Raw genomic sequence first — 25,058 nt, forward strand, 5'->3', positions numbered from 1 at the left:
GCAACTGGACTTGATGTAAATGGAGGTCTGCAAGTGATGCCGTTATTGGTATTTTCAGTTCTGCACTGCTTCCCAATGCACTTTATTTAATGAGAGATTAACATCTAATCCACTGTAACTTTCTGTTCTCTGGGTGGTTCCTCAAGTTGTGGTGACAAGTAAATCGGAAGCTGGGTGTGTGCCACCTGAAATTCACCATTGCTACGGCTTTAATTTGGACTGTAGTTTTTGCCCGATCTTCTGACTCCCCTTGTGCAGGTGCCCAGGCTGGATTTTGGACTGCTAAAGCGCGGAGCGGACTGGATCATGGGGAATGCCGCCGGAAGCCTGGATATGTTCCAGGCCCGGGATACAAGAGGACAATCGTCTTCTGGGACTCCACCACAAAAACAGAAAGAAGGGACCCCTTCCAAACTACCAAGGCCAAGTTCAGTAGAACTGGAACAGAGATTCAACGTAGTTTTGGTGAGTACAGATATAAAAAAAAAGTGTTTAGCCCAAGAATGTCTTCAAAATGGTCTTTAATTTAATATTACAGGGCTAAAAATGCAATAATAAGAACCACAAGTCCAGTGGTTATAGGCGGAGTCAGAGGTGTATATGGCCTATTGGGGGCCCTGACAAATATGTGACAATATGGATGTGTGAAGTTCATCTATTATTAAAAATGTTGTGCCTGTAACCACATTCACATAAAGAAAGTGTTGAGGAGCCACACAAGAGAGGGGGGCTACAATTCAGAGCTATGAATGGCTGTTTATAAGCCCCATGTGGACTGCCAGCCTCCAGCAGCTTCTGCCATGACATTGGTATATCCTTGGGAGTAACAGTAAATGGAGTAGAAAGCAACATGTTTGAAAGATACTATCTGGGGCCATTGTTCTAAAGGGGCTTTAGCTACATGGAGTATGTAGGCATGAAGGTTAAATCAGGCCCTACCTGTTGCTACACTACACCCACCATGCAGTCCCTGCCCTTACTATATTTCAGTATACAGCTTTTGTATGGACCAATGACTGACCCTACTCACAACCCACTAAAGATATTTTTGTTGGCAGTAAGAAATGATGGGCAGATAGTGGCTGTCCTAGAGCTCATAAACTTAACCTAACGTTGAAATGATTGGCCTGCATACCTTTCACCGGGGTTTGCATACATGGTTTTCCCCTAGACCTGTCTCACCTACTTCATAATTTCAAATTGAAGCATTCCAATAGTTCTCTTTATAACTTTTTTTCTGTAGAGTATATGTATAAAGCCTTAACATTTGAAAACCCCTAAACTATCATTGTGATCTGTAAAAAAAAGTTGAGTTGGTTTGATGTTTACAGGGCCATTCATTTCACAACAAAACATTCCGCAAGTTTTCTGTTAAGTGGAGGAGAAATCGGGGGGGGGGGTTATATTTATAGATGGAATTCTATGTACAGTACAATCCTACTTTATGTGTTATTTACAAGATTTGGGAGGCTGTAGAAGGAACTTATTTGTGATCACAGAAGTGTAGCATGTGAAACTTCAGCTAGGGCAGTACTTGGCAATGACTTTGCACCCCTGCACAATATTTTAAGGTGATAGGCCAGAAAGGGCACCCTGGAATTCCATCATGTCATAGAGCTGGCAGTAGCTACTTGACCCCATGTTAGGAAACTGTAAGCAATATGGCAGAGACAGGAATCAAATGTCTCTTGCATTGTGGCAATTTCCATCATGTTACCATTTTCTAAAGCTTAGATCAGATGTTTTTAGAATATAGCCTTGGCATATAGATCAAGGGTTAAACATGGCAATTCAGAAGAAAATAACTACAATGTATTTTGCAAGAACCATACGAAAACAATATATTGAGAACCAGTGACACAGACACAAGTTTAATATTGTACTGGTCGTCATTGTAATGAATGGCGTCAACAATCATGGTTCAATGTGATGTTTATAGAGGACACACAATTTTGGGGGACTTGGGATGTCCATTTATGTAGAACCAGTCATCAGTGAGTGTCTTCATCAATACAAGAGGTTACAGTGTGTCACAAAACTCTGCCCTGGTCCATTCAACGGCAATGAAGAGCTGATTGTACCAATCTGGTGCAGTTAAAATAATGAAAGTGGAGGTGGGATAGGTTGCTATGGTTTATCAGACTGCTTTCAATTTATCTTCCTGTTTAAACACAAACGGCTCGGCTCTATCAGAATTAGCCAACAAGTGAGATAGCACACTCTCCTTTGTGCTCAAGTAGGAAAACCCCTAGAATCTTGCCTATTTATACCTACCAATGGGGAACTTAAAGAACTCTGCTTTTAGCACATAAGCAGTTTAGAGAATGACGCAATACATGTAATGTAGCACCTTAAGGGTAAGGCTACACTGGGCGTTTTGCGGAGTCTTTTCGGCGACCAATCTCCCCAAACGCCTTCCCTCACTCTGCGCCGGATGAAAAATCACCGGCGCTAATCACACGCGGCGATTCGTTTTCCGAAGTCACCCGAAGTTTCCTCTTGAGGCAACTTTGGAAAACGAACCACCACGTGATTAGCGCCGGCGATTTTTCATTTTAGCCGGCGCAGAGTGAGGCAAGGCCCAGTGTGGCCTTACCCTAAGTGAGAGTGGTGCTGCGTGATTGCATTCTGTGTATTCCAAAAAAATGATTAGAACTGGTCAGATTGGAGCATCCAAGTGAGCTTTGCAATCCAGTGCAGTAATTGTGAGCTGCAAATTGTGGTGCAGTTCTTGTGAGCTATACATTCTGCTGCATTCCTGTTGATCTGCACATCCTGGTGCATTAATGGTGAGCTCCACGTGATAACGTTTGGGCAGGTTGGTGGTATGGCAAGGTAGACATAAGGGAAAACAACTCAAATCTATTCATTATACTATATTGAAAAGAAATTGAAGTACCCCTTTAACGTTGATGAAATGTGTGTTAAAAATACACAGTAGTTGTGAGGTTTGCAGTAGTGGACCTCAAAAGGATTCACTACACTAGACAGTCCACTTTTTAATCCTAGCAGTGTCAACATAGGATGTTCAGTTTTCAAAATCCGCACCCTAAGTGTGACAGTTGTGTAACGTAGCCATTATCTATTTGATTTGTGTAATCTGGATGTTTAGACATTCACCATATGACTTTTGCAACATGTGTAGGTTGTGTAGTCTTGGAAAGTCCAAAAAGGTCATTTACTTTTTCTTGGGAGTAAAAGTAAATGACCCCCTAAGGGTAATGGCACATGAGACATACGAATTCCTGCAAGGAACTTCAGAAACCCAAAGTGTATGTGCTGTTCCTCCCCAGTTCCATTTATTACTCTATATAGGGTACTTTTTTATTGGGGTTTGATTTTAATTTTTCTACCTTTTTTTTTTATCAATAATTAAATCGGTTTGAAAAAAGTCCATCAAGTTCAACCCCTCCAAATGAAAACCCAGCATCCATACACAAACCACTCCATACAAAATTATATATATATATATATATACTCTTAGCTATACTAACTATTGCCTTATATTATTATGCTTTTGTGGGTTTGTTGCATATCCAGAATTTTGTAAGTTGCCTACCAATGCTCGTTTGGACCCACCACCTAAAACTGCCAGTTCCACAAAGCACCAAAAACCATTCACAATGGCACAAAATAGCGGCAGGCAGTTTACAGGCCAGCTGGGGGGAAAATGGCGTTCTGCACCAGCAAACCCATCCCGGTCCATGGACTGTATTCATGGATAATCTTCCAAATGTGTAGTTGGAATACCATAAGCACAGTGAGATGACACTTGATATAGATGTCAGAAGAAGGTCACATTGAACAGGGCTCATGTTTAATTCAGGTTCTCATTCACCTGTTGTTATCAGATGTTTAAGAGTGGAGGGGGGCTTACAGGTGTGGTGTCAGGTGTGTGCTGAAAGGGGTTGTGCACTCACATTTGTATACAAAGAGTACACAGGGACATACAAATACTTTAGATATATCTATATACTTTTGGATAGGCAGCCTTTAGAACCTGCAATAGTAAAGGATTGTAAAGAGGCCCCCTCTAGTTCAACCAAAATCCAGGCAGCAAAAAGACAGGAAGGAAAAGCCACATGCAGAAAGGAAAAGGGAGATGCCTGACCACAGCCTGATCATAAGACCAAAACTCATAAGCATAGGAAGTGAAAATACAAGCAAAATGACACATCAGTCAGAGGACTGAGCGCTGAAAGGCCAACGGGCAAGAGAACTGAGATGGGGTGCAGCCATTCTGTTTCTTCCTTTCCTACATTTATTTTCATTTTGTATACAGTAATTGAAATATTAGGAAGTGAATAACTTTACAAAGTGATACTAGAACACGGGTATTTCTTTATAAAATGCACTTTTGTGCAGAAACAGTTTCCTAGACTTGCTTACAGCCTAGAATCTAACAGGACCTACTGCATTGTTTCTACAGTCAAAACCAACAGATACTGCTTCCAATAGCAATTACAAATAATATTAAAGCTACTGAAAGCATGTGATATTTTATATACCATAAGAAACACACTTGACCTCTTGCTTAATGAGTAAAAAACAGCTTATTACAACAGCTGTGTATGAAATCACCCGGTGCCCAGGTGGGGAGTCACAAGCAAAGATTTGTCAGTGTTGTTGTGTATAACGCACAATGTGTCATTCCTTGTGCATCTGGGCAGGGATATTTATGTTCTGTAGTATTACAGATACATACAATTTTGAGAGCTGAAACCGATCAGTTGGTTTATTTTTGTACTGATTCCATATCTTTTCTCATATATAAGCGCATCCAGTCTTTCTTTGAAATTATTATTCTTTATTTATATAGTTTATTCCAAAATGCTTTACAGACATTATACATCAGTCCCTGCCCAACTAGAGCTTATAATCTAAAGGGGTCGATCATTCACACAGACACTAGAGTCTGTTTTATCAGGAGTCAATGAACCTGCCTGGAGACTCTGAATACACACAAGCTCCTCTTGGAGAGTGTCCTGAACCACCTAATATAGCCGCTATTAACCAGTTACAATGCATGACAGGTGGTTTACATTCATGTCAATGACAAGAGGCATGAGAGGGTATTTTGTGTTTCTGCCAGGGGAGAAAAAGGACCATGGGGGAGGTCATGGTGCTGAACCCAAGGTTTCAGGCAGGAATCGGGTCCGGGTCGGCAGGTCCTGTTTTTTTCCCTGGTGTCCCACTGGCCCAGTCCAACCCTGAGGACGAGTGCCATTGACATAACAATCCCAGAATACGCATATTCTTACAATTAATCATCTTAGTCTCTACTCTCTGGACTTTCTATGTTTAACTCAGCACACTGGAGACTAAAACTGCATTGTATATACTAGATCAGTGATCCCCAACCAGTGGCTAATGAGCAACATGTTGCTCTTTGACCCCTTGGATGTTGTTCTCAGTGGCCTCAAAGCAAGGGCTTATTTTTTGGATTCCTGGCTTGGAGACAAGTTTTAGTTGCATAACAACCAAGTGTACTGCCAAACAGAGCCTTCTGTAGGCTGCAATTCCTCATAGGGGCTACCAATAGCCAATCATAGCCTATGTTTGGCATTCCCAGGCACTTTTTGCATGCTTGTGTTGCTCTTCAACATATTTCTTCATTTGACTGTGGCTCTAGGCTTAAAAAAAAGGTTGGGGACCACTGTACTAGATGGAGCTTTGCTAGTATGTAAAGCAGAAAACTCTTGTCTCCTCTCTCCTCCCCTCTGTGAATCGATACCCCATTTACTACAGGATACTACCTTGCTGGTGATTCTTGCTGCTGCTGACTGCCATTGCTTGATACAGTTACATTTATTATCCACATGTACTTCTAGCATTATTTAAAACGCTGTACTCTACAGTCAACCAGATTTCTATCTATGTACAATGAGCATCACCAAAACCAACAGACCTAACATTAGTAAGCCATCTCTATGAAGACCAACCGCACAACTACAATCCCTTGGTACATCATAAAAAGCAAGTACATTTGACCGTTACAACCACTGCTTTGGGTGCCCCTTTGTAGGCCACAGTTCAGGACCCAGTGACATAGAACCACTGTAATGGTCGGCAGGATGTTACCCTTGATCTGAAAGGTGCATTTGCTGGAGTTAGATACCTGCTACAAATTAAATTAAATGGGATTATAAAGAGCATAGATGATATGATGACATCCCTTTAGAATCAGTGTTTTCTTTCTGTCACATTAGTAAGCAGTACCGGAAGAGCAGAACAAAAACAGAAACAGGAAACAGGAAACCCACAGGGAGGAGGAACGACTTTACACCTGCCAGGCACTGCAAACCAGGCAAAAGCTTGACAATGTTTCATGGCTCAGTCCAATTAACAGCATATGGGGTATAAATCTAGGGGGCGCAGATCCTGTAACTGCAGAGCATTACACTTTTCAAAAGGTTAAGTTAACTGGAATAGCTACTGTTGGCGTCTCTATCAATAACCTTTGCTAGAACTTGACTAGAGCTACCAGGCAAAAAGTTATCTATATGTAAGGGCTCTATTTGTATCAAGCTAAAGTAAAATCTTTCCTAGTTTTGCATTTGTTTCTTTAAAATAAAGCAAAATCTGTCAAATATTTTTTAGATATTTTATAGGCGTTTGCCCCTTGAAACGTTGTTTCTATTTGGTATGCCTCAATAAAGTTAATCTTGGTGTGTGCTGGGCCCCCTTTATCTACATCAGAGGTCCCCAACGTTTTTACCCATGAGCTACATTCATAAAGGCTGTGATTGGCAATTTGGTAGCCCCTATGTGAGCTGGCAGCCTACAGGAGGATCTGCTTGGCATTACACCTTGTTGTTATGCAACAAAGAATATTTTTTAGATATTTCATTGGAACTGTATAACGTCACTTAAATGCTATTTTACTGACAAAATGATTGAGGAGGCCGGAAAAAACGTCTACTATTTTTAAAAAAGAAAAAAAAAGCTATTCAGCCTCTCATTGGATATAATAGTAGTTGCCTCAAGCAAGCCATAGATGTACTGATAAAATTTGGTTTTGTACCATTTTTGATATGTGTATGTTAGGCAGATGAACCCTAAAGAAGGGAGGCTATTGCCCCTTGAAACGTTGTTTCTATTTGGTATGCCTCAATAAAGTTAATCTTGGTGTGCTGGGCCCCCTTTATCTACATCAGAGGTCCCCAACTTTTTTTACCCATGAGACACATTCATAAAGGCTGTGATTGGCAATTTGGTAGCCCCTATGTGAGCTGGCAGCCTACAGGAGGTTCTGCTTGGCATTACACCTTGTTGTTATGCAACCAAGAATTGTCTCCAAGCCTGGAATTCAAAAATTAGCACCTGATTTGAAGCCACTAAAAGCAACATCCAAGGGGTTGGTGAGAAACATGTTGCTCACGAGCCACTGGCTGGGCATCACTGATCTACATCAACTACACTGATTGACATGACCATATGTCATGGAATCGCACCACCAGAAGGTGAAGCATTTTGTAAACGTAGGGTGTGCTCCCAATTCCAAAATCTAGGGGCAGCTGGACCCAACCAGTATTTCAGTACTTTGGATATAGGTAAATATCTATTCTACATCAACTACACTGATTGAATTGATATTAGGCAGGGAGTCACACCACTAGAAGGTGTCCCAATTCCAAAATCTTGGGGCAGATGGACCCAACTAGTATCTCTGTACTATGGATATAGTTCAAAAGCTAATGCGGGCATGCTAACTGAGGGTCATGGTCAATTTTATTAAGTCAATCTGCAACCTTGGAGAGTGACATGGCATGAGCCGTAAATCACACCAGTTTGTACTATTAATAGCATAGGGCTCATGGGGCCTAATGCAGAGCCTAACAAAAACAGGGAATAACAAGTGGAACCAATGAAAAGCTTTCAAGAAATGGCACACTATCATGTAGTTGGAAGATGAAGCACCTACTGTATGAAAGGGTGGCATGAGAAGCTGCCAGAAGAAGAAATCAGTAAAGGCAATTAGGACTGAACTGGGATTAAAAATATACCTTATCATTTCAAGTACACAGAGGCCCAAACAGCTCCCCACGAGCCCACTAAATAGTCACTGTCTCTTGCATCTGTCTCAAAGCAATAACCAGTTTCCTTGAACCAAAGTGTGGTTTACAGTACCTAGAGACAATGCACCAGTACTTTCTGCAGAAATATAATGAGTCAGTTCCTCCTACATGTCTACTAAATATAAATATATGTAAACAAAAAACACAGAATGAGCCCATAGAGATATAAAGAGTGACTTGAGTGGGAGAACAAAGCAAATGAAGGAAGCGCAATACTTTAGTGTTATGTTGAAATTGACAGGCTAAAATGGTTTATTAGTTGAATCTTAGACCAGATTGTTTGGTTCAGTGTGGAATTTTTCAGTGTCAGAAATACCCTATTTAGTCTGAACCCCCTTGGATAATTTGCATAATAACACCAACTTTATCATCAGGTACAAAGTACTCAGTAGTGGCAAGTCTAAAGGGACAGCACCTTGGGTTGGCTCCAGTGTGCATGTGTCTACTCTCAATGACGGAGACTAAGGCCAGAAAAAGGAGGGACTGTTTATTATATTTTCATGAAGGGTTTGAAATGCTAGATAATGCCCTACCACACATTTAAACCAAAGAAGCCACTTATTATTAAGATTTCAAGTCCAGTACTTAGACTTATCATTATTAAAAACTGTATGTAACAATGAATGAAAACCATCATAGACACATCTTGTAAAAATGGAGAGTTCATGAACCCTTAAGCAAATTATTGATCTATACCGGAGGTCGCCAACCTTTTTTTACCCACAAGCCACATACAAATATAAAGAGAGTTGGGGAACATGTCCATGAAAAAATTCCCTGGGGATGCCAAATAAGGGCTGTGATTGTTTTTTGTAGCCCCTATGAGGACTGTCAGCCTACATGAGGCTCTGTTTAGCAGTACACTTGGTTTTTATGCCTCCAGCCAGGAATTCAAAAATAAGCACCTGGATTGAGGCCACTGGGAGCCACATCTAAGGAGTTTGTGAGCAACCTGGTTGGAGATCACTGCTCTATATCATTGACAGTCCAAAATCATTTTAGGCTATAAATGTGCTCAAGACGTTTTCATGCCTGTATGTGTATGTCTGCACACACATTCAAATGAGGATCTCTAAAGTATTCCTATGTGTTAGAATGGGTAGATTTTCATACTCAACTTCATGGTCCTAACAGGAAATGTTGCAGACCAAACCCATGAGAAAATGAGTAAACGAAGAAACAGAACTAGACACAGATAACTTCTTAGTGGTTGCTCGTAAACTATGTCTGGTACCTTTGTCATAAAATCCTCATGATGGCAACAAATATGCTCCAGTGGTAAGCAATGGGCAGACTTCAAAAAAGTCTTCTGCAATCATGTTCTCTAGTCAATAGAAAATACATATGGTCATCCAAGGGGTAAATGGTTCTTCATATGAATAACTACAAAGTGCACAGTGTGGGACTGGACCATCAGAATACCAGAACACCGGGGTGGGCCCAGATGTCAGTAGGCTCTGCTGCTCACCAAACCCATAGCATTGTATGCTTATACCATGGCTATTCCCATTTCTCTGTGAGGCCGAAAAGAAGCAATAAAAAGGGAATGTAAGGAGTAAGACATTATAGACAGATTGTTGAGAAACGTTTTTACATAGAAAAGCGCAAAAGACCACCACTTTTACCGTGAATAATAGTGTTCAACTATATGTGCTGGGGCTGTTTTAGAAGGTTTGAACTTACACTTCAACCCACATTAACTATGTAATGATCTCTAGTTATATGATAGGGTCAAACACAGCAAAGGGTCTAGTTGAGTAGAACGGACATTGGACAATTTGTGCAATTCAGGCTCCAGTGTCATGTTTCTGATGCAAATTTTAACTGCATTCATCCCTATCATGCTTTCTTTCTTCTTTTCCAGAATGCCATGAATCTTCCCCCAGACAAGATCCAGGTTCTTCGCCAATATGACCAAGACAAAAAGTGGGAACTAGTATGTGATCAGGTGAGTGCTAGCATGGGAGGTGCTGGCTGTTTAGAAAATTACAGTAAGCGTAATGGCTTTGTTGGAATAAGTGTTGGGTTTGGATACCAGGCTGGGACTTTTTAGAAATTAGGTTTAAGGACTGACGATACAAAAAAAAAGTCTAAACCCAGTGTTGCCTGTAACAAAACTAGAGTTACATGTTAAGGACAGGCATTTTAAGGGCGGTAACATACCCATTGCAAATTTGCTGCCCCTCATTTCACTGTTTATTGTCTTGACCATCAGAGCACACTAGAACATAGGGAAATTCAGAGGGTATCTTGTCCAAGTGATTTCTAGCTTGGTGGGTGGCAAAATGCTTGAAATCTCCCCATGTGTACATGCCCTAAGGATGTTTCCCAGACAAATTAACAAGTCAGTGAGGGTGCATCAAAGTTGGGTTTACATGTTAGGCCAAGGTTTAAATATTGCCCTGATCATCGAGTGGGTACTAAATCACTAAAATCTTACTCATTTATTTTCTCCCATGACCACCCCACAGGAACGCTTTCAAGTGAAGAACCCACCAGCAGCCTATATCCAGAAACTGAGAAGCTACCTGGACACAGGAGGAATCAGTAGAAAGGTAAGAGTTTTACCTCCATGCATCTACTCTACTACCCCCACTATGGCATCTACTGGCAATAGTCTAAAGTTACTCATTATTTTGAGTTATTTCATTGCTGTTCCTAAAGTCAGGAATAGAGACAGCTGGTTGGTAAAAACACTTTAGATCTGTTCCACTGTGTTTCATTCATGAGGGGGTATGTGGATCAACCCTAGTATAATTACTTTAATGTACAGAAACTGGGGTGGTTCTGCACTCGGTCCTAACAGCTTCCTGACACATAGCAGCTCATAAGATAATGACTAACTTACTATGTACAGCGCACACAGATCAGCCATAAAACCACAATGCAATTATGTCAGTAAAAGGAAATGTAACACACCCTGACATGAAAACCAATCAACTGGGCTCATTTTTATTACTCAGTTGTGCAAATAAGCCGAGTAGATAAGGCACATCCCCTTGTGCTCTTCAATAAATTCAGAACATTGACTTTCAGTTTTCATTAGCTGCACACATCATTGTCACGACAAGATAAATGTCACAACTGGTGACTATTCCAAGGCAAATACTTTGGTCTAACTTGGTCAGCCAAGACAGCTTGCTCTAATAATATATGATAGATATAGTAGATACAAAGACAGAGTCTAATCTAAAGATAAGACTTTTACTTTCATTAGCTGTTTGGAGTTGGCAAATCAAAGATAACTGCTTGGAGTCAAGGACCTTTTCTTTCAAGGTACAGATGAAGATGAAGCAAATCATTTCAGTCTCGGTCCTGGTTTATAGTCAAATTACATAAAAACACAAAAAGAAATAGGATGACAAAATGGTAGGAGGACTTCTCCACTAATGGATTTAAAGACAAATCAAGTTAAAGCTTGTATTCCTCAAAATAGTACTGTATAAGCATTGAGTGCAGGACCTTATAGAAGTGATGTCAGTAGGAAATTGCTGTATGAGGAGAATTCCCGCATGCACCACAGCAGTGATCCCTAACCAGTGGCTTGTGAGCAACATGTTGTTCACCAACCCATTCGATGTTGCTCCCAATGGCCTCAAAGCAGGTGCCTATTTTTGAATTCCTGGCTTGAAGTCATGCTTTAGGTAAATAAAAACCTTATGTGCTGCCAAACAGAGCCTCTTGTTGGCTTCTAGTCCACAATGGAGCTACCAGTAGCCAATCAGAGCCCATATTTGCCACCTCCAGGAACTTTTAACATGCTTGCTTTGCTCTCTAACTTTTATTTAAATTTAAATGAGGTTCATGGGTAAAAAGATTTGGGGACACCATCACTACTGTAGCAACTCTTTCACAAAACAGGCATTAGAAAAAGTTTTAACTTCTGTGTTTTTTTACAAAGTGTTGTAATACTTCCGCCCCTCTACCCAGGGAGAACTAGGAAAGCCCTAGAACAGGCAAAGGGCAAAATGCTGCCCCAGACAATACTAATTAACCCGTTAGACAATATTTTCCCTTTTTAAAAGATAACATTGTCCATTACAACCACATGCTTTGGCACTTCCTCTCTTCTGCACGTGAGCAAGTGGCAGAGAATGCTGATTTATGAGAAGTGTCTGACATCTTACCTATGAGCAATAAACACTACACAGAGCTATGAAGTAGTAGGGGGATCCAATACACACACCCAATTAAACATTCACAAAACACCAAGACATATATACATATCACTGTTCCATTTCACTTAAAAAGACTAATACAAGACAACATTTTCTCAGGTCTAGTAACCCATAGCAACCAATATAATATTCACTGTTTAACAGCTGCCCAGTAATTGCTACCAGCTGTATGGTTGTAGGTTACTAGATGTGTTGCACCTTTTATGACATAATCCCATGAGAGTGTACTTAAATCATGTTGTCATACAAAGAAACCCTTGAGTAGACAGGGCTTATAAAAGTCCTTTAGAAGTCTCCAGTTGGATTGCCCTGCTCTATCGGTCCTTTATTTAAATTCTTACAATATGCCTCAAAACCCTGCCGCATATTGCATAAAGGTTGAAGGTTTTATTTAACATTTGTGTATATATATATGCATTACAGTTCAAGAGACGGGTTCAGGAATCCACTCAAGTACTGAGAGAACTTGAGATCTCCTTGAGGACCAATCATATTGGGTAAGAAAAATCTCTATTCACTTTCTCCCTTTCCAATTGAGCCCCCCCATCAACTGTGCCCAAGGCATGAGCCACACCTGCCTACCACCTAGTTCCGGCCCTGAATACACAATTATAACAGGGAGACCTACATATGCTCCATACTAGGAATGTAGGGTTTGTGACTTTCAATCCCCAATTTGCACTTCAACAGTTGGTCAATCTGTTTCCCCCATCCTGGTTATATATGAAAGCATTGTCAGTTGCCACCAAACTATAATATATGGAGCATGAGTATTAAATATAATTATCTTTCAGATGGGTAGAGGAATTTCTGAGCCCAGAGGTTGGAGGACTGGATGCATTGGTGGATTATCTGTCCTATGCTCAGGGTTCTTTCCCGTGAGTATTTAAATTAACAAGTCATGTAACAACTCTCTTCTATCTGCTATATATCTGCTCTTTTCATATCTGCTCAATATTTCAGTGTTGTTTCTCTAGCTATAATTATACTGCAGTGAACCCCTTCTCTGCAATCCTTCCTTCCTATATTATCCAGCCTTCACTAATCCAAAAGCACACACCTTTTATCTTGTAATCTTACTTTAGCATCGACATGGAATGTTCTGATAATGGAACCCCAGAGAAATCAAAATCGTTGCAGCGTTCCCTAGAGGACATTAACAAGAGCAGTTCATCTCCATCACCCACAAATACCCCATCTCGGTCAAGAAATCTTACAGCAAGGTAAACTATGCAGCCTTCATCAGTCTAAGTGATTAAAGTCATCAGTAGTAAGACCCAGTCCCATTTTAGCACAGCAGTTTTGTGGCTCATTTAGGCTTCCTTCACACTCATCCCAGCTCTCTCAAATTTTTAAGAGCCAGATTTATAAAAAATAAAAATAAAAAATAAAGATACAATTTAAGACATATTTATACTTCATTATAATAAAAATCAACTTCAAGTACTGGTGGAACCACTGCATAGCATCCTATCAAGGCTGAGAAATGAGGCCATAGGGGGTGTCATGTTTTTTGATAATTTTTAGTATATGCACCCCCTACATTCCTCTATGCTCCATTATGTAACGGTCTTATAACACAGAAGGTATGGATCTGTATCCAAAACGTATCCATTACTCCTTGGCTTTACAGATACACCCTGCACAATCGGGCGACAATGAGAAATTCCAAACACGCAAATATGAAAGATGATGTCCATGTATGCATCATGTGTCTGCGGGCCATCATGAACTACCAGGTAAATGGCAAGTATATAGCCCAAATACCTCTACAGTCAGAACTTCAACACACTATGTGTACAAGTATAATAGTAACAGGCTTTTGGACCTTTGTTAATTTACTTCATTTAAATCAATCCACGGTAACTCCAATAAACCAATAAAACTCTTGTTTCTTCTGTTCTCAATAGCACACATTCTGCTCTTCTGTGTTTGTTACTATATATTCCCTTTGAGATAATTCTGCATTTTATTAGATTACAGTGTCAATAAAATAAGTTATGAGGTTTCCTGTTTGGTAAATGAGGTATAGTTAAAGATAACTTCACCAACGACAGCAGAAGCCATCGCTGCAAGCTCCAAGCAGACTAAGAAGTTGTCATTAACTTCTATTGTCACACTATGAATTTCCATTATGATGATGATAAAATTAGCATGAGATTAGCATAGGACCAGTCTTGGTGTGGTAACTACAGCATGAGATGAGGACACTCAAGGCTTTGCAACCATCTGCTTTTTGCAGAACTACTGTAAGCACCCACCAAAGATTGTTAGGAGATTCTAGACACTATAGATGGCACGTTAGACAGTCTTGTTTACATCAGTAACACTGCCCTGTGTAGTTGTTTTAACATTTCTTTTTAGGACATCCCTAAATGGTCAACCATGAAATCTGAACCCACTCAGGTTATAAGGGTCACCAGTCAGTCTGGTGGAGACAAATTATAAAGATTTACCAGTGAAAAGATGAGATGTTTTAATGCCCAACCTTTCCCTCTCTTTCCGCAGTCAGGGTTCAGCATGGTGATGTCACATGTATCATGTGTCAACCAAATCACCCTCAGTCTCAGCAATAAGAATCCTCGGTAAGTATGCAGCACAAATTCTTCCCTTGCTATTTTACTTCTATACTATATCTATTTTTACTCTTCTACCAACAATGCCATTGACTTACTTACTGCTTCCTCCATAACCATAAAAAAAGAGAAATGTTATAAGGTATTTGTTGTCCTCATCTTTTTTTATCTGATCTGTATTTTCTTCTCTCCCTCAGCACTAAGGCCCTTGTCTTGGAGCTCCTAGCTGCTGTCTGTTTGGTCCGAGGAGGCCATGAATTAATACTCTCAGCTTTCAACTATTTCATGGAGGTGAGAAGCAGAGCCATTCAGTATCCGGGTCTTTTGTAGGTGGAAGTATCTTGGAATCCATGTAGTACAATTGGTGCATATTGTTGTCTACTGTTATAATAAGAACCAACCATATATTTAAAATAATACATTTGGTCTACTTGATGTTCTGCTTCCAACAGACCACAAGCAACATTAAGCTACCCAATGGGGTTTCAGGATTAAAAGGCATGGAAACTGCTCGGGGTGAGCAACACTGTACATCTGTTAACCCGTAAATTTTGTTGTGAAACTACAAATTACATTTACCAGTGACAACCATCTTCTGTTTTGGGTTCAGCTAAAGGGCCACATGTTTAGACAGTATGCTAAACATGTGGAAGCTGCTCTTGCTTTTATAGAAAAGCGACATAACTTGAAGAGGGACCTCGAGTTGAGCATATCCATACAAGCCACAGAAGCCAATTAACCTGCCTGTGAGTTTCTTGAGTTTGGGGGGAGCTTGGAACACCTATAAAATGAAGACATGGGGAGAACATACAAATTCCTTGAAGCTAGTGCCCATGTGGGAATGAAGCTGAATCAGTAAAGGCAAAGGACACTTATTATTTGAAATGACTAATACATTTTTCATGAGCAGCAGAAACATACCATCTGTCATCATCATGCCTGCTTTTGTTCCTTCCCCATTAATCTAGCGCATTTGTTAGCAGTTCTTTCTTCCTCTTTATCTCACTGATGTAATTCAATGAAGTCATTCTTAAGCAATAATTTACCAGCAGCAGCAACAATATCAAATCCATTTGAGGCAATGGTTTCAAAACCAAATCTGGTCTACAAAAATGTTGGTTGAATGGTAGAAATGATATGTAAAGTAGAACATTTAACCTTGCATGTTTAAGTGGATCTGCTATGTCAAAACCAAGACGCTAAGGGAACAATGTAAGCAAGCAAAACACGCATGAATAAGAAATAAAAACATTCTGGCACTGCGCCATCTCAAAGGGCTAAATGTCCTTGGTATTATTCCAGCAAGAGCCTTTATATGCAAGGACTTTTTTATATTCTTCCAGTGTTGGCTTGCTCCAACACACCAAAAATATACAGACTGGTTAATTACCTCCTGAAGAGTCTGACCATAATGTGTATCAATGTTAGGAACCTTAATAATAATTTTAAGGGAATATTTATCAAACATTGGTCCAGAATCCATTAGATCAGAAAAATATATCTCCTAATCCAATTCAACATGAAAACTCTATTAAAGTCTATGGGGGAAAACTGTAACTGACTAGGAGAAAAGTTTTATCTCCTCAAATTGAACCTCAAACCTCCTTTTCATGTGATAAACCATGTCATAAAGTCTTCTCATTGATTGATTGCATGAATGCTCTGCACTATACCACTACATAGTCAAAATGATTTTGTAAAAATCAAATGTTTCCTAAAATACTATGGCTCCATAGAAGTTTATGTTGATGCTAGCCATATATCTGATTTTGTTGTGGGCATTGGGTAAGACATTGTCGTTCTTGGTTATTAACTCCAACCTATTGCAGGTGTGTGGGGAAGGTGTTCGCTTCGCAAAACTCATGGAATATTTCCGGACAGAAGATTCAAACATTGATTTTATGGTGAGAGGAGTGTTGTGTATGTAGAAGTTATGAGCTTTCTTATGTTAAGAATCTGTCATGTATTAAACAAGTCTGTTCTAATGTAAGTTGGGCACTAATCTTGCTCTGATGTTGTCATTTTGTCCTACAGTCACTATGTTGTGCACTATGTGTTGTTCATCCCAACAGCTCTATATGTGAAGCCTAAGGCAGATACTCCTATAAGCACCTGCCTAATGGCAGATTTAATTATACGTGTGTCTATATTTGCAGGTGGCATGCATGCAGTTTATCAATATTGTTGTACATTCAGTGAAGAACATGAATTTCCGAGTCTTCTTGCAGTATGAGTTTACCCTCCTAGGACTAGATGACTTTCTGGAGGTAGGTTTAATATTTATTACTGAAAGGAAAGCATTAAGGACTAGACATCCTGCAGGGGTGGATAAGACAGAAAGAGAGAATTCAGCAGTACTTGGGCCAAATCTAAATTGTAACTATTTTGGATTGTGCTAGGATAGCAAATGTTCATTGATCCAAAATGTAACAGACATATTGCATATTGCCTTGTTGGCCTACAAGCAATATGCAGGAGACCACCAAATCATAAGCCAGCTAGTTGCACTTCTGTGAACTTCTAAGCTTTAGTCTCATGTATCCAACACTCTACATTTTAACACACTGTGCATGATGGGCAGATTCTCAAGAACACAGAGAGTGAGCGACTCCAGGTTCAGATCCAGGCCTATCTCGATAACATTTTTGACGTGAACAGTCTCCTGGATGATACAGACACTAAGAATGAAATGCTGGAACATGTAGAGGACCTTCAAGAACACTTGACTCATGTAGGTAGTAAAGAATGTGTTTCCTCAAAGACACTGAGTATTACCATTACTATACTGATTAAACTATAATCACTTCCTAGGTTACAGAGAAACTGCAGCAGACAGAAAATGAATATGTGAGGAGAGTAGCTGAATTGGAAAAACTACTAGATCAATGCCGCCGTGAGCTGAGTGCCGAAAAGGTGAGTACAGTGGAACAATGTATTGGAAGAGGGGCAAAAAGAACCCAATAACCATACTGAGATAACCAGCTCTCTACTTTATTTTAAGCTTGTAGACCCAACCAGCCCTTGTTCAGTCTGCAATAAATCATACATTTGTGATAAAGTCCTTCTGGCTGTTGTTTCTTGAGTTGTCTACACACAATACATGTACGTTCTTATGTGCCTGTGTTCCCAGGAGAAGCTTGTTGCTCAACCACCCCAGGTGACCCAGAATACTGTGCAAAATACAGAACCTGTGAAGCGTGGAGTTCTTTGGGTGGAACCAGCAGGGGATACATGTACAGATTCTCCACCTGCTACTAGTTCTCCTCCGGTGTCCCCATCTGCCATCAGAATCACACTGATATCGCCTTTGGTAACAAGTACAGGTGATTATATGAATATTTATTTTGATGGAAATCTGTTTTTATGCTGAAGTACACTGAAATGGGAGATGGTATTGCATTAGGGACATCCAAGGAAATAACTAATCCTAATGTCTCAATTATACCCTAACCTTTAGTTTATAAACTCTCCAATGTAGGGCCCTCTAATCCTATTGTACTCTGTAAACTCTTGTTTGTTATTCACCATTTATTCTCCGTTTGTTATAAACTAAGGTAAAGCACTATGTAACTTGTTGGTGTTATATAAATAAATACATTATGACGAGGTAAAGAACAGGTACTTAGGAAATGGCAATAGAAATGTTTCATCTTCTTTTCCAGGTGATTTACCCAGCAGAGTTGATTTTCCTAGATCCACTACACCACTTCTACCTTCTTCTCTAACAGAATCAGAGGTCCTCCCAATTACTGCTCCCTCTCCAATGCCTAGTTCAGGTTCACCGGTCATTGCCCCCACTCCACTTCCAGAGTCTCAGGTCACACCCCCTCCATCTAAAATAGATCATACTCACACTTCTACTGCCCAGTCCATTTCTGGAACACATGCTGAAAGTCAATCTCCTCCACCACCTCCACCTCTTCCATCATCAGCTGAACAACCCCCTCCCCCACCTCTACCTATATCATTTGATGTTCCACCTCCTCCACCTCTACCTGAAACATCAGGAATACCACCACCACCACCTCCTCCTCCTCCCCCAATAGGGGCATCAGGTATTCCACCTCCTCCTCCTCCTCCCTCAATGGGGTCATCAGGTATTCCACCTCCTCCTCCTCCTCCCTCTGGCTTTGGACCTGCCCCACCGCCACCTCCAGGAGGTCAACCAGCATCCACATTAAACACAGGTAAAACATCATCACTAGCACTGAAATTTGCATAACTGATAATCTTAGATACTCCTGGTCCTTTCATTTATTCAAAAATGGCTTCAAGCACAAAAACAAATTTAGTTTTTGTGCTTGAAAGGATCAGGCCAAAGCAGTTGGCATGTCTTGCTGTTTGGCAGGCATATTGGTATATTTCAGTCCTGTAATTAATGCTTCAGGGGCAACTAAGCAAATGCAAAATTTAACACATGTAAAAATCCCTTAGATAATCTTCAGCTCACTTTTTCAAAACCTTAGGCGTGAGTATTAAGAAGCCAATTCAAACCAAACTAAGGATGCAAGTCCTCAACTGGGTGGCATTGAAACCAACGCAGATCAATGGAACAGTTTTCACACATCTGAATGATGAGAAGGTCTTGCAGGTACATAGATATAAGTCTGCTACAGAGGTACATAGGGCACCATGGGTATCTTTGCATCAAATTAGAATGTAATATTTGTCCCTTTTGCCAAAAGGAACTTGATATGTGCGACTTTGAGGAAAACTTTAAAACAAAGGCCCAGGGTCCAAACCAGACCACATTCTCTATGAAGGTCAAGGCTGCTCAAAACCAGCCAAACAAGGTGTCCCTTATTGAAACAAATCGGGCTAAGAACCTGGCGATCACTCTCAGGAAAGGAGGTCTGAGTCCAGAAGCTATTACAACTGCAATTCAAAAGTGAGTGTATTCCAAATTGAAAGGTATGTGTTCTAGGCATCTTCTAAGGAGAGCTTGAACTGCCAAAAGGTGTCTACGTGTTTTAATGGAAACCTGAAGTGGCAAAACTATTATGCACAAAGCAAAATTCTAAGATTACATTGGTTCTTGTTTACATAATAGACACTTTCTGGAGGTCTCCGGGTCTGTGTTTTTTCAAATGGTGGACAAAGATTTTAGAATTTTTGCTGATTGATTTCTTCTTCTTCCCAGATATGACATGCAAACTTTTAACATGGATTTCCTGGAGCTTCTGGCTCGATTTCTGCCTACCGACTGGGAGAGGCAGCAGATCGCGAAATATTGCCGTGATCAGAAGCCCCTGGATGACTTAACTGCAGAGGATCGTTTCATGGTCCATCTTTGCTCCATCCCCAGGCTGGCTGAGAGAGTTAACACCATGACATTCATGGCCAACTTCCCTGATATGGCCTCACGCCTTAAACCAGTAAGAGAATAGACATGCTACATGCAAAACGTGGATTTTTGGATTTACACCGGCAACAATACTAAAATTCTTTTTTCTTTTCAGCAATTGGACTCTTTGATTGCTGCCTCCATGTCAATTAAATCCTCTGAAAAGCTAAAGGGGATTTTAGAGGTAAGAGGTCAACGTATTTGATGGACAAGAGATTTATGCCTTATTACTCTCTCTCGCCTGTAGACTCATATTGGTACTTTTATGCGATACAACCCACCCCTCCCTTTTAGCTGAAAGTCTAATTTTATCCCATTGACCCTACAGCTGGTCCTGGCTTTTGGGAATTACATGAACAGCAGTAAGAGAGGTGCAGCATATGGATTCCGTCTGCAATCCCTTGATGTGGTAAGTGTGGGCATCAACCAGAATGGAAGGAGGGCACATTGAAATCAAGATTGTCCACCACAGAAAGAAACTGAAGTGTGAAATTAATCACAGAATACAAGAGTACAAATGGGGTGTGGTAGTAGGAAACTTCATGGCAGAGGGCATGTCTGGTTGGAAGCAACACACGGGGGCCACTGGCAGCCCTCTTTTCATGTAATTTCCAGCAACCATGTCACGTGTACTGGTGATCATGCAACCAGAATACACCAAGGTTCCTAGCAAGGAATGGAAATTAGCTTCAAAGTCTTTTGCTGCCATTCATATGATTCCTAATGATTTTCAATTAAATAAAAATGTCAGACGAGTGTAACTAAACCCTTCAGACAACAGAAAATGTACAAAAAACTGTTTCTGATCTATGAAATCTTCTCCAAACCCTGGTGTCCCTCAATACAAGCCTATGACTGTATTACCTGTAACATACAGACTTTGTGATTACCCAGCATTCTTTCTGTGAGCAGCTCCTGGAAACGAAGTCAACTGATCGCAAACAGACCTTGCTGCATTATATGATACGCGTGATCAATGAAAAGTATTCCCACTTATCCGGCTTCTATTCTGATCTGCATTTCATGGACAAGGCTGCCACAGGTACCACCAAGAATTGATCTTTCCTGAATGTTTTTCATTGCCACTACCTCTAATTACTTTAACACTGTGGACACTGCCACTACAACAGGGGTGCCCAGACCTGACAAGGGTCTACCACCAAAATGTTATGCTGCCAAAGAAACTGCACAGAAGTTGGGATATAGCCATGTCAATTTTTATGTGATGTACCAAATAGTGTTGCTCTAAAGGATATGCTGCCAGTTGGGAGGATGTTCTCTACTGGTTACCAACTCATGATCTGATGCTAGATCATGATCTATACAAAGAAATAGTTAGACAGTATCAACCCAGTGTTAAGCCCTAATAAATAAAGGTAATGATAGCAACAATATCATTTGATAACATCAACTGTATTTAGCACTCTTTGAAGCCCAAAAAATGTATTACATTTAATTCAATCACAATGAAAAACATCTACTAAATAACAGACTGCAAAATCTTATATGGTCTGCTTCTGGACAACTCCCAGTAAGTAGCTATTTAAAGATGTTCATGAACATTTAGCCCATTCCCTTTATGGAAGTACCTAATCGAACCGTAATCCATTATAATTCCATAATCACTGCAATGATGAAGATACTTACAAGGTAAAAACAATGGGGAATGAGCTGCCTTATTAGCTAAATACTTGGTGTATCATCCACTAGGTGACCAACTGTGGCCAATCCCTATGGCTACCAGGAATTTATCCTCAGTTACAAGGTGCCTAATAGGTTGTTAAGGTAAGAATTTTTCCCACATCTCCCTAAAATCAGTCACTTTCTTTCCTATCTTCCTCAGTCTCTCTGGATGGTGTGTTGGCTGATGTCAAATCCCTGCAGACTGGGATGGAGCAGGCACAGAAAGAATTTACGAAGCAGGATGACTGTCTCATTCTAAAAGATTTCATCAAATCTAACATGGATGTACTGAAGCAACTCTCTGCGGATGCTAAGACTGCTCAGGTGAAAATCCCTTGATTATGGTTGGAAATAAAACTAGTACTACATAAGACATTATTAGAGTGTTTACTCTACATAGCTGGTTGCTTCTAAAAAATATATTGTAAATCAGATCAATTCTGGAGTCAAATAAATAAATTTGGCAACAAATGTTAAACAATTGTGGTGACATAGAACCTGCCAACATTAGCCTTAAGCATATTGTAACAGGCATGGATACCTTCTAATTTCAACAGTAGGAAACACCCTAAGTATGAAACCATGTTATGAGGTTATACAACAATTGACTGTTCATAGTGGAAGAAATGTGACAGATGCCTCCGTGTTTGGAGTAAACTTATAGTATCAAAATGCAAGAAAAATGCCCAATGTGCCAAGGGAATGCATCTCTTGTGGCCATTCTTCCTAACTTTTTATACCTGTATTTTATTCCCCATTCTGCATACCTGTCTCAATGGTTCTTCTGGTAGGTTCTCAACTTCCTTACTCTTTCCTACTCTGCTCTAACTGTGTACCTTTGTGATCTCCCATTTTAGGAAGCCTATGATGCTGCTGTTGGATACTTTGGGGAGAACAGCAAGACCACTCCTCCATCAACCTTCTTCCCCATCTTTGTCCGCTTCATTAGAGCTTACAAGGTAGAGCATATCCACTGGTTTCCATCTTTATACCAATGGAATATTTTCTTTTATGTCATGTAGACTACCATCAGAGCACAAATTTCTTGAACAGACATTTAAGAGTGGACGATAAACACCAGCACCAGTTTATAGAAGAAAAACATTGCCCTTTATTTATAGCAAAAATATACTTTATCGGGGCATCCTGGTAGTGGTAGATTCCGAAAGCATATGGGCCGAGTTGGCGTTGACACTAGTGGGTGAAGATAAAGTTCGACTTGATTGGCTGTTGTTATAAGAAAGATAACACCCTTCTGAGTCTTCTTTTACAGTTGACCACGCACAAGCTGGCATAGTCCAATGACATGTCAAATACCAAATAATATAAACATGGAAGTCACCACGCTTGTATATGGTGTGTCAGTGAAAATAATGTTTACATGTGGCAAAAATCATATTTACTGGTATGTTCTTAATACACACTCTCTGGTTTGCAGCAAGCTGCGCAGGACCTGGAAACATGGAAGAAGCAGGAGTCCACAGCTCAAGAGGTGAAGCCAGAGTTAGCTGGGAAACAAGCACCCCAGGTGAGTTACGGGGCTGGTAAGGAGATTCCATGTCATAGTTGAACAACCAAGTCTGATGCTTGACTTTATCTTTTTTCAGTCCCCAGTAGTTAAAAGTCCCCGGCCGCAGGTTAATCTAATGGCTGAACTAAACAAAAAGCTGCAGACGAAGGAACCACGCGTTTATGAGCCGAACTGGGCCATCGAGGACATTATCACTGGTGAGGAGCCATTAAGATCAACACTGATGTTCTTTACTTTTATAGCGGTCTCATGTTCCATGTATCTTCGAGTTGCTCATTCCTGTTACCATTTCTACTTGCAAATATTAAATTATTTGGATCAGATAACCAATGATTTTATTTGGCAGAGTAATATCTTAATGTTTTAAAGGGTTAGCGTACTGTACTATGGGTGTGCCATGGGTGTCGGGAGCAGGAGGTGATCATGAGGAGTAAACTGAGAACATGGGGCAACCGATAAAGGTCAATTGTCCCAGTTATCACACCTTTGTCCCTTCATCAGATCTCAGGAACCAGCCCTACAGACGGACAGACATGGGAAGGCGAAGTGGAAAGAAGCAGAACAGTGGGCAGCCAGTGAACACTCCTGATATACAAGTCTAGGAGACAACTCAAGCATCAAGGAAATTAACTGATTGTTGACATTAAGGGACAGGCTGATATTCCTGTCCTCCACTGGAACAAAGGGACTGGAATGCACAACATCACCACAATATATGCAGTAAATATCTGCCAAAACAGAGTTGAGTGTTTTGTAAAGACATAAGCTGTATGAATCAATAATATAAATATTTCAGGCACAGCCCAGGAAAACAATTACTTCCTTATTCAACTGCTTACTCTTCTAAAACAATATATCCAAAGCCTTGTATAAAATGTATGTGTATTCAACAGAGTGCAAGCTCTGCAAGCTAGTAAACTGTATTGCCAGTAATTGCACTGCTAAATTGCACAGGCTAGCTGGGACCAATAGTGAAGTGCCTGGAAGCCAATTCCTTCTGCTTCATTGGCCATAATTGATCTATGGAGCTTGAAATGTGTACATATAGACAGACGTCATGGGCTTAGGGAATTAACCAAGCAGGTTGAGCTTACCACTGTAATGTACAAATGCAGACAATGAATCAAAGGGCAAAGAAGAAAATAACTGTAAGTGGATTTGACTCCTAGTAATGTCTCGTGCCCAAGGTTAATCAACATGAACTTACTATATGAGATCTGAAAGAAGACTCAATTTATAAACTTTTTTTTTAAAAGAAAACTTTTTGTAAAATTTTGTATTGAGCAATAAAATATTCATGGCAGATGTGTATGTGAACAGTATTCAATTTCATGTATTAGTGCGCCTTATGGAGATGTAGACCTCAGCAAATCTAAGTTTACCTGTAATACTAACATCCAGTTCACTTTGTCTTAAACTCCTCCTAATCCAGCAAGATGAGTGCCTATACCCCACCCAACCACATTCTCTTTCCCCCAAAGCCAGAAAGTAAAGTTTATAATTAACAAAAATGGTTTTCTGGTAGGAGAGGCAGAGGTTCACCATTTTGTGCACCAGCCATGGTATGTATGCATGTATGTAGACGAGTGAGTCTCAGCTACAGCAATTTCTGTGTATATCTTGGAAATAACATTATGTACAGAATTGTGGCCAAGTCCTGTCTTTTGA

The 25,058-nt window shown here is 40.3% G+C and overlaps 1 protein-coding gene across 1 annotated transcript; it reads left to right on the forward strand.

The window, feature by feature from the left end:
• On the forward strand, positions 1-24,699 carry fmnl1.L (formin like 1 L homeolog). Its single transcript, NM_001092678.2, is given in 26 exon segments — positions 1-465; positions 9,943-10,026; positions 10,550-10,633; positions 12,680-12,753; positions 13,051-13,134; positions 13,342-13,479; positions 13,890-13,995; positions 14,765-14,841; positions 15,030-15,123; positions 16,662-16,736; positions 16,989-17,099; positions 17,414-17,563; positions 17,644-17,745; positions 17,963-18,155; positions 18,495-19,019; positions 19,299-19,423; positions 19,518-19,720; positions 19,973-20,207; positions 20,292-20,360; positions 20,505-20,585; positions 21,089-21,218; positions 22,020-22,183; positions 22,717-22,818; positions 23,298-23,387; positions 23,467-23,587; positions 23,892-24,699. Coding segments are annotated over 26 exon segments (3,477 nt in total). The 5' UTR covers positions 1-306; the 3' UTR covers positions 23,993-24,699.
• The last annotated feature ends 359 nt before the right edge of the window (positions 24,700-25,058 follow it).

This window comes from Xenopus laevis, chromosome 9_10L (assembly GCF_017654675.1).
Source record: "Xenopus laevis strain J_2021 chromosome 9_10L, Xenopus_laevis_v10.1, whole genome shotgun sequence".
Lineage (NCBI taxonomy): Eukaryota > Metazoa > Chordata > Amphibia > Anura > Pipidae > Xenopus > Xenopus laevis.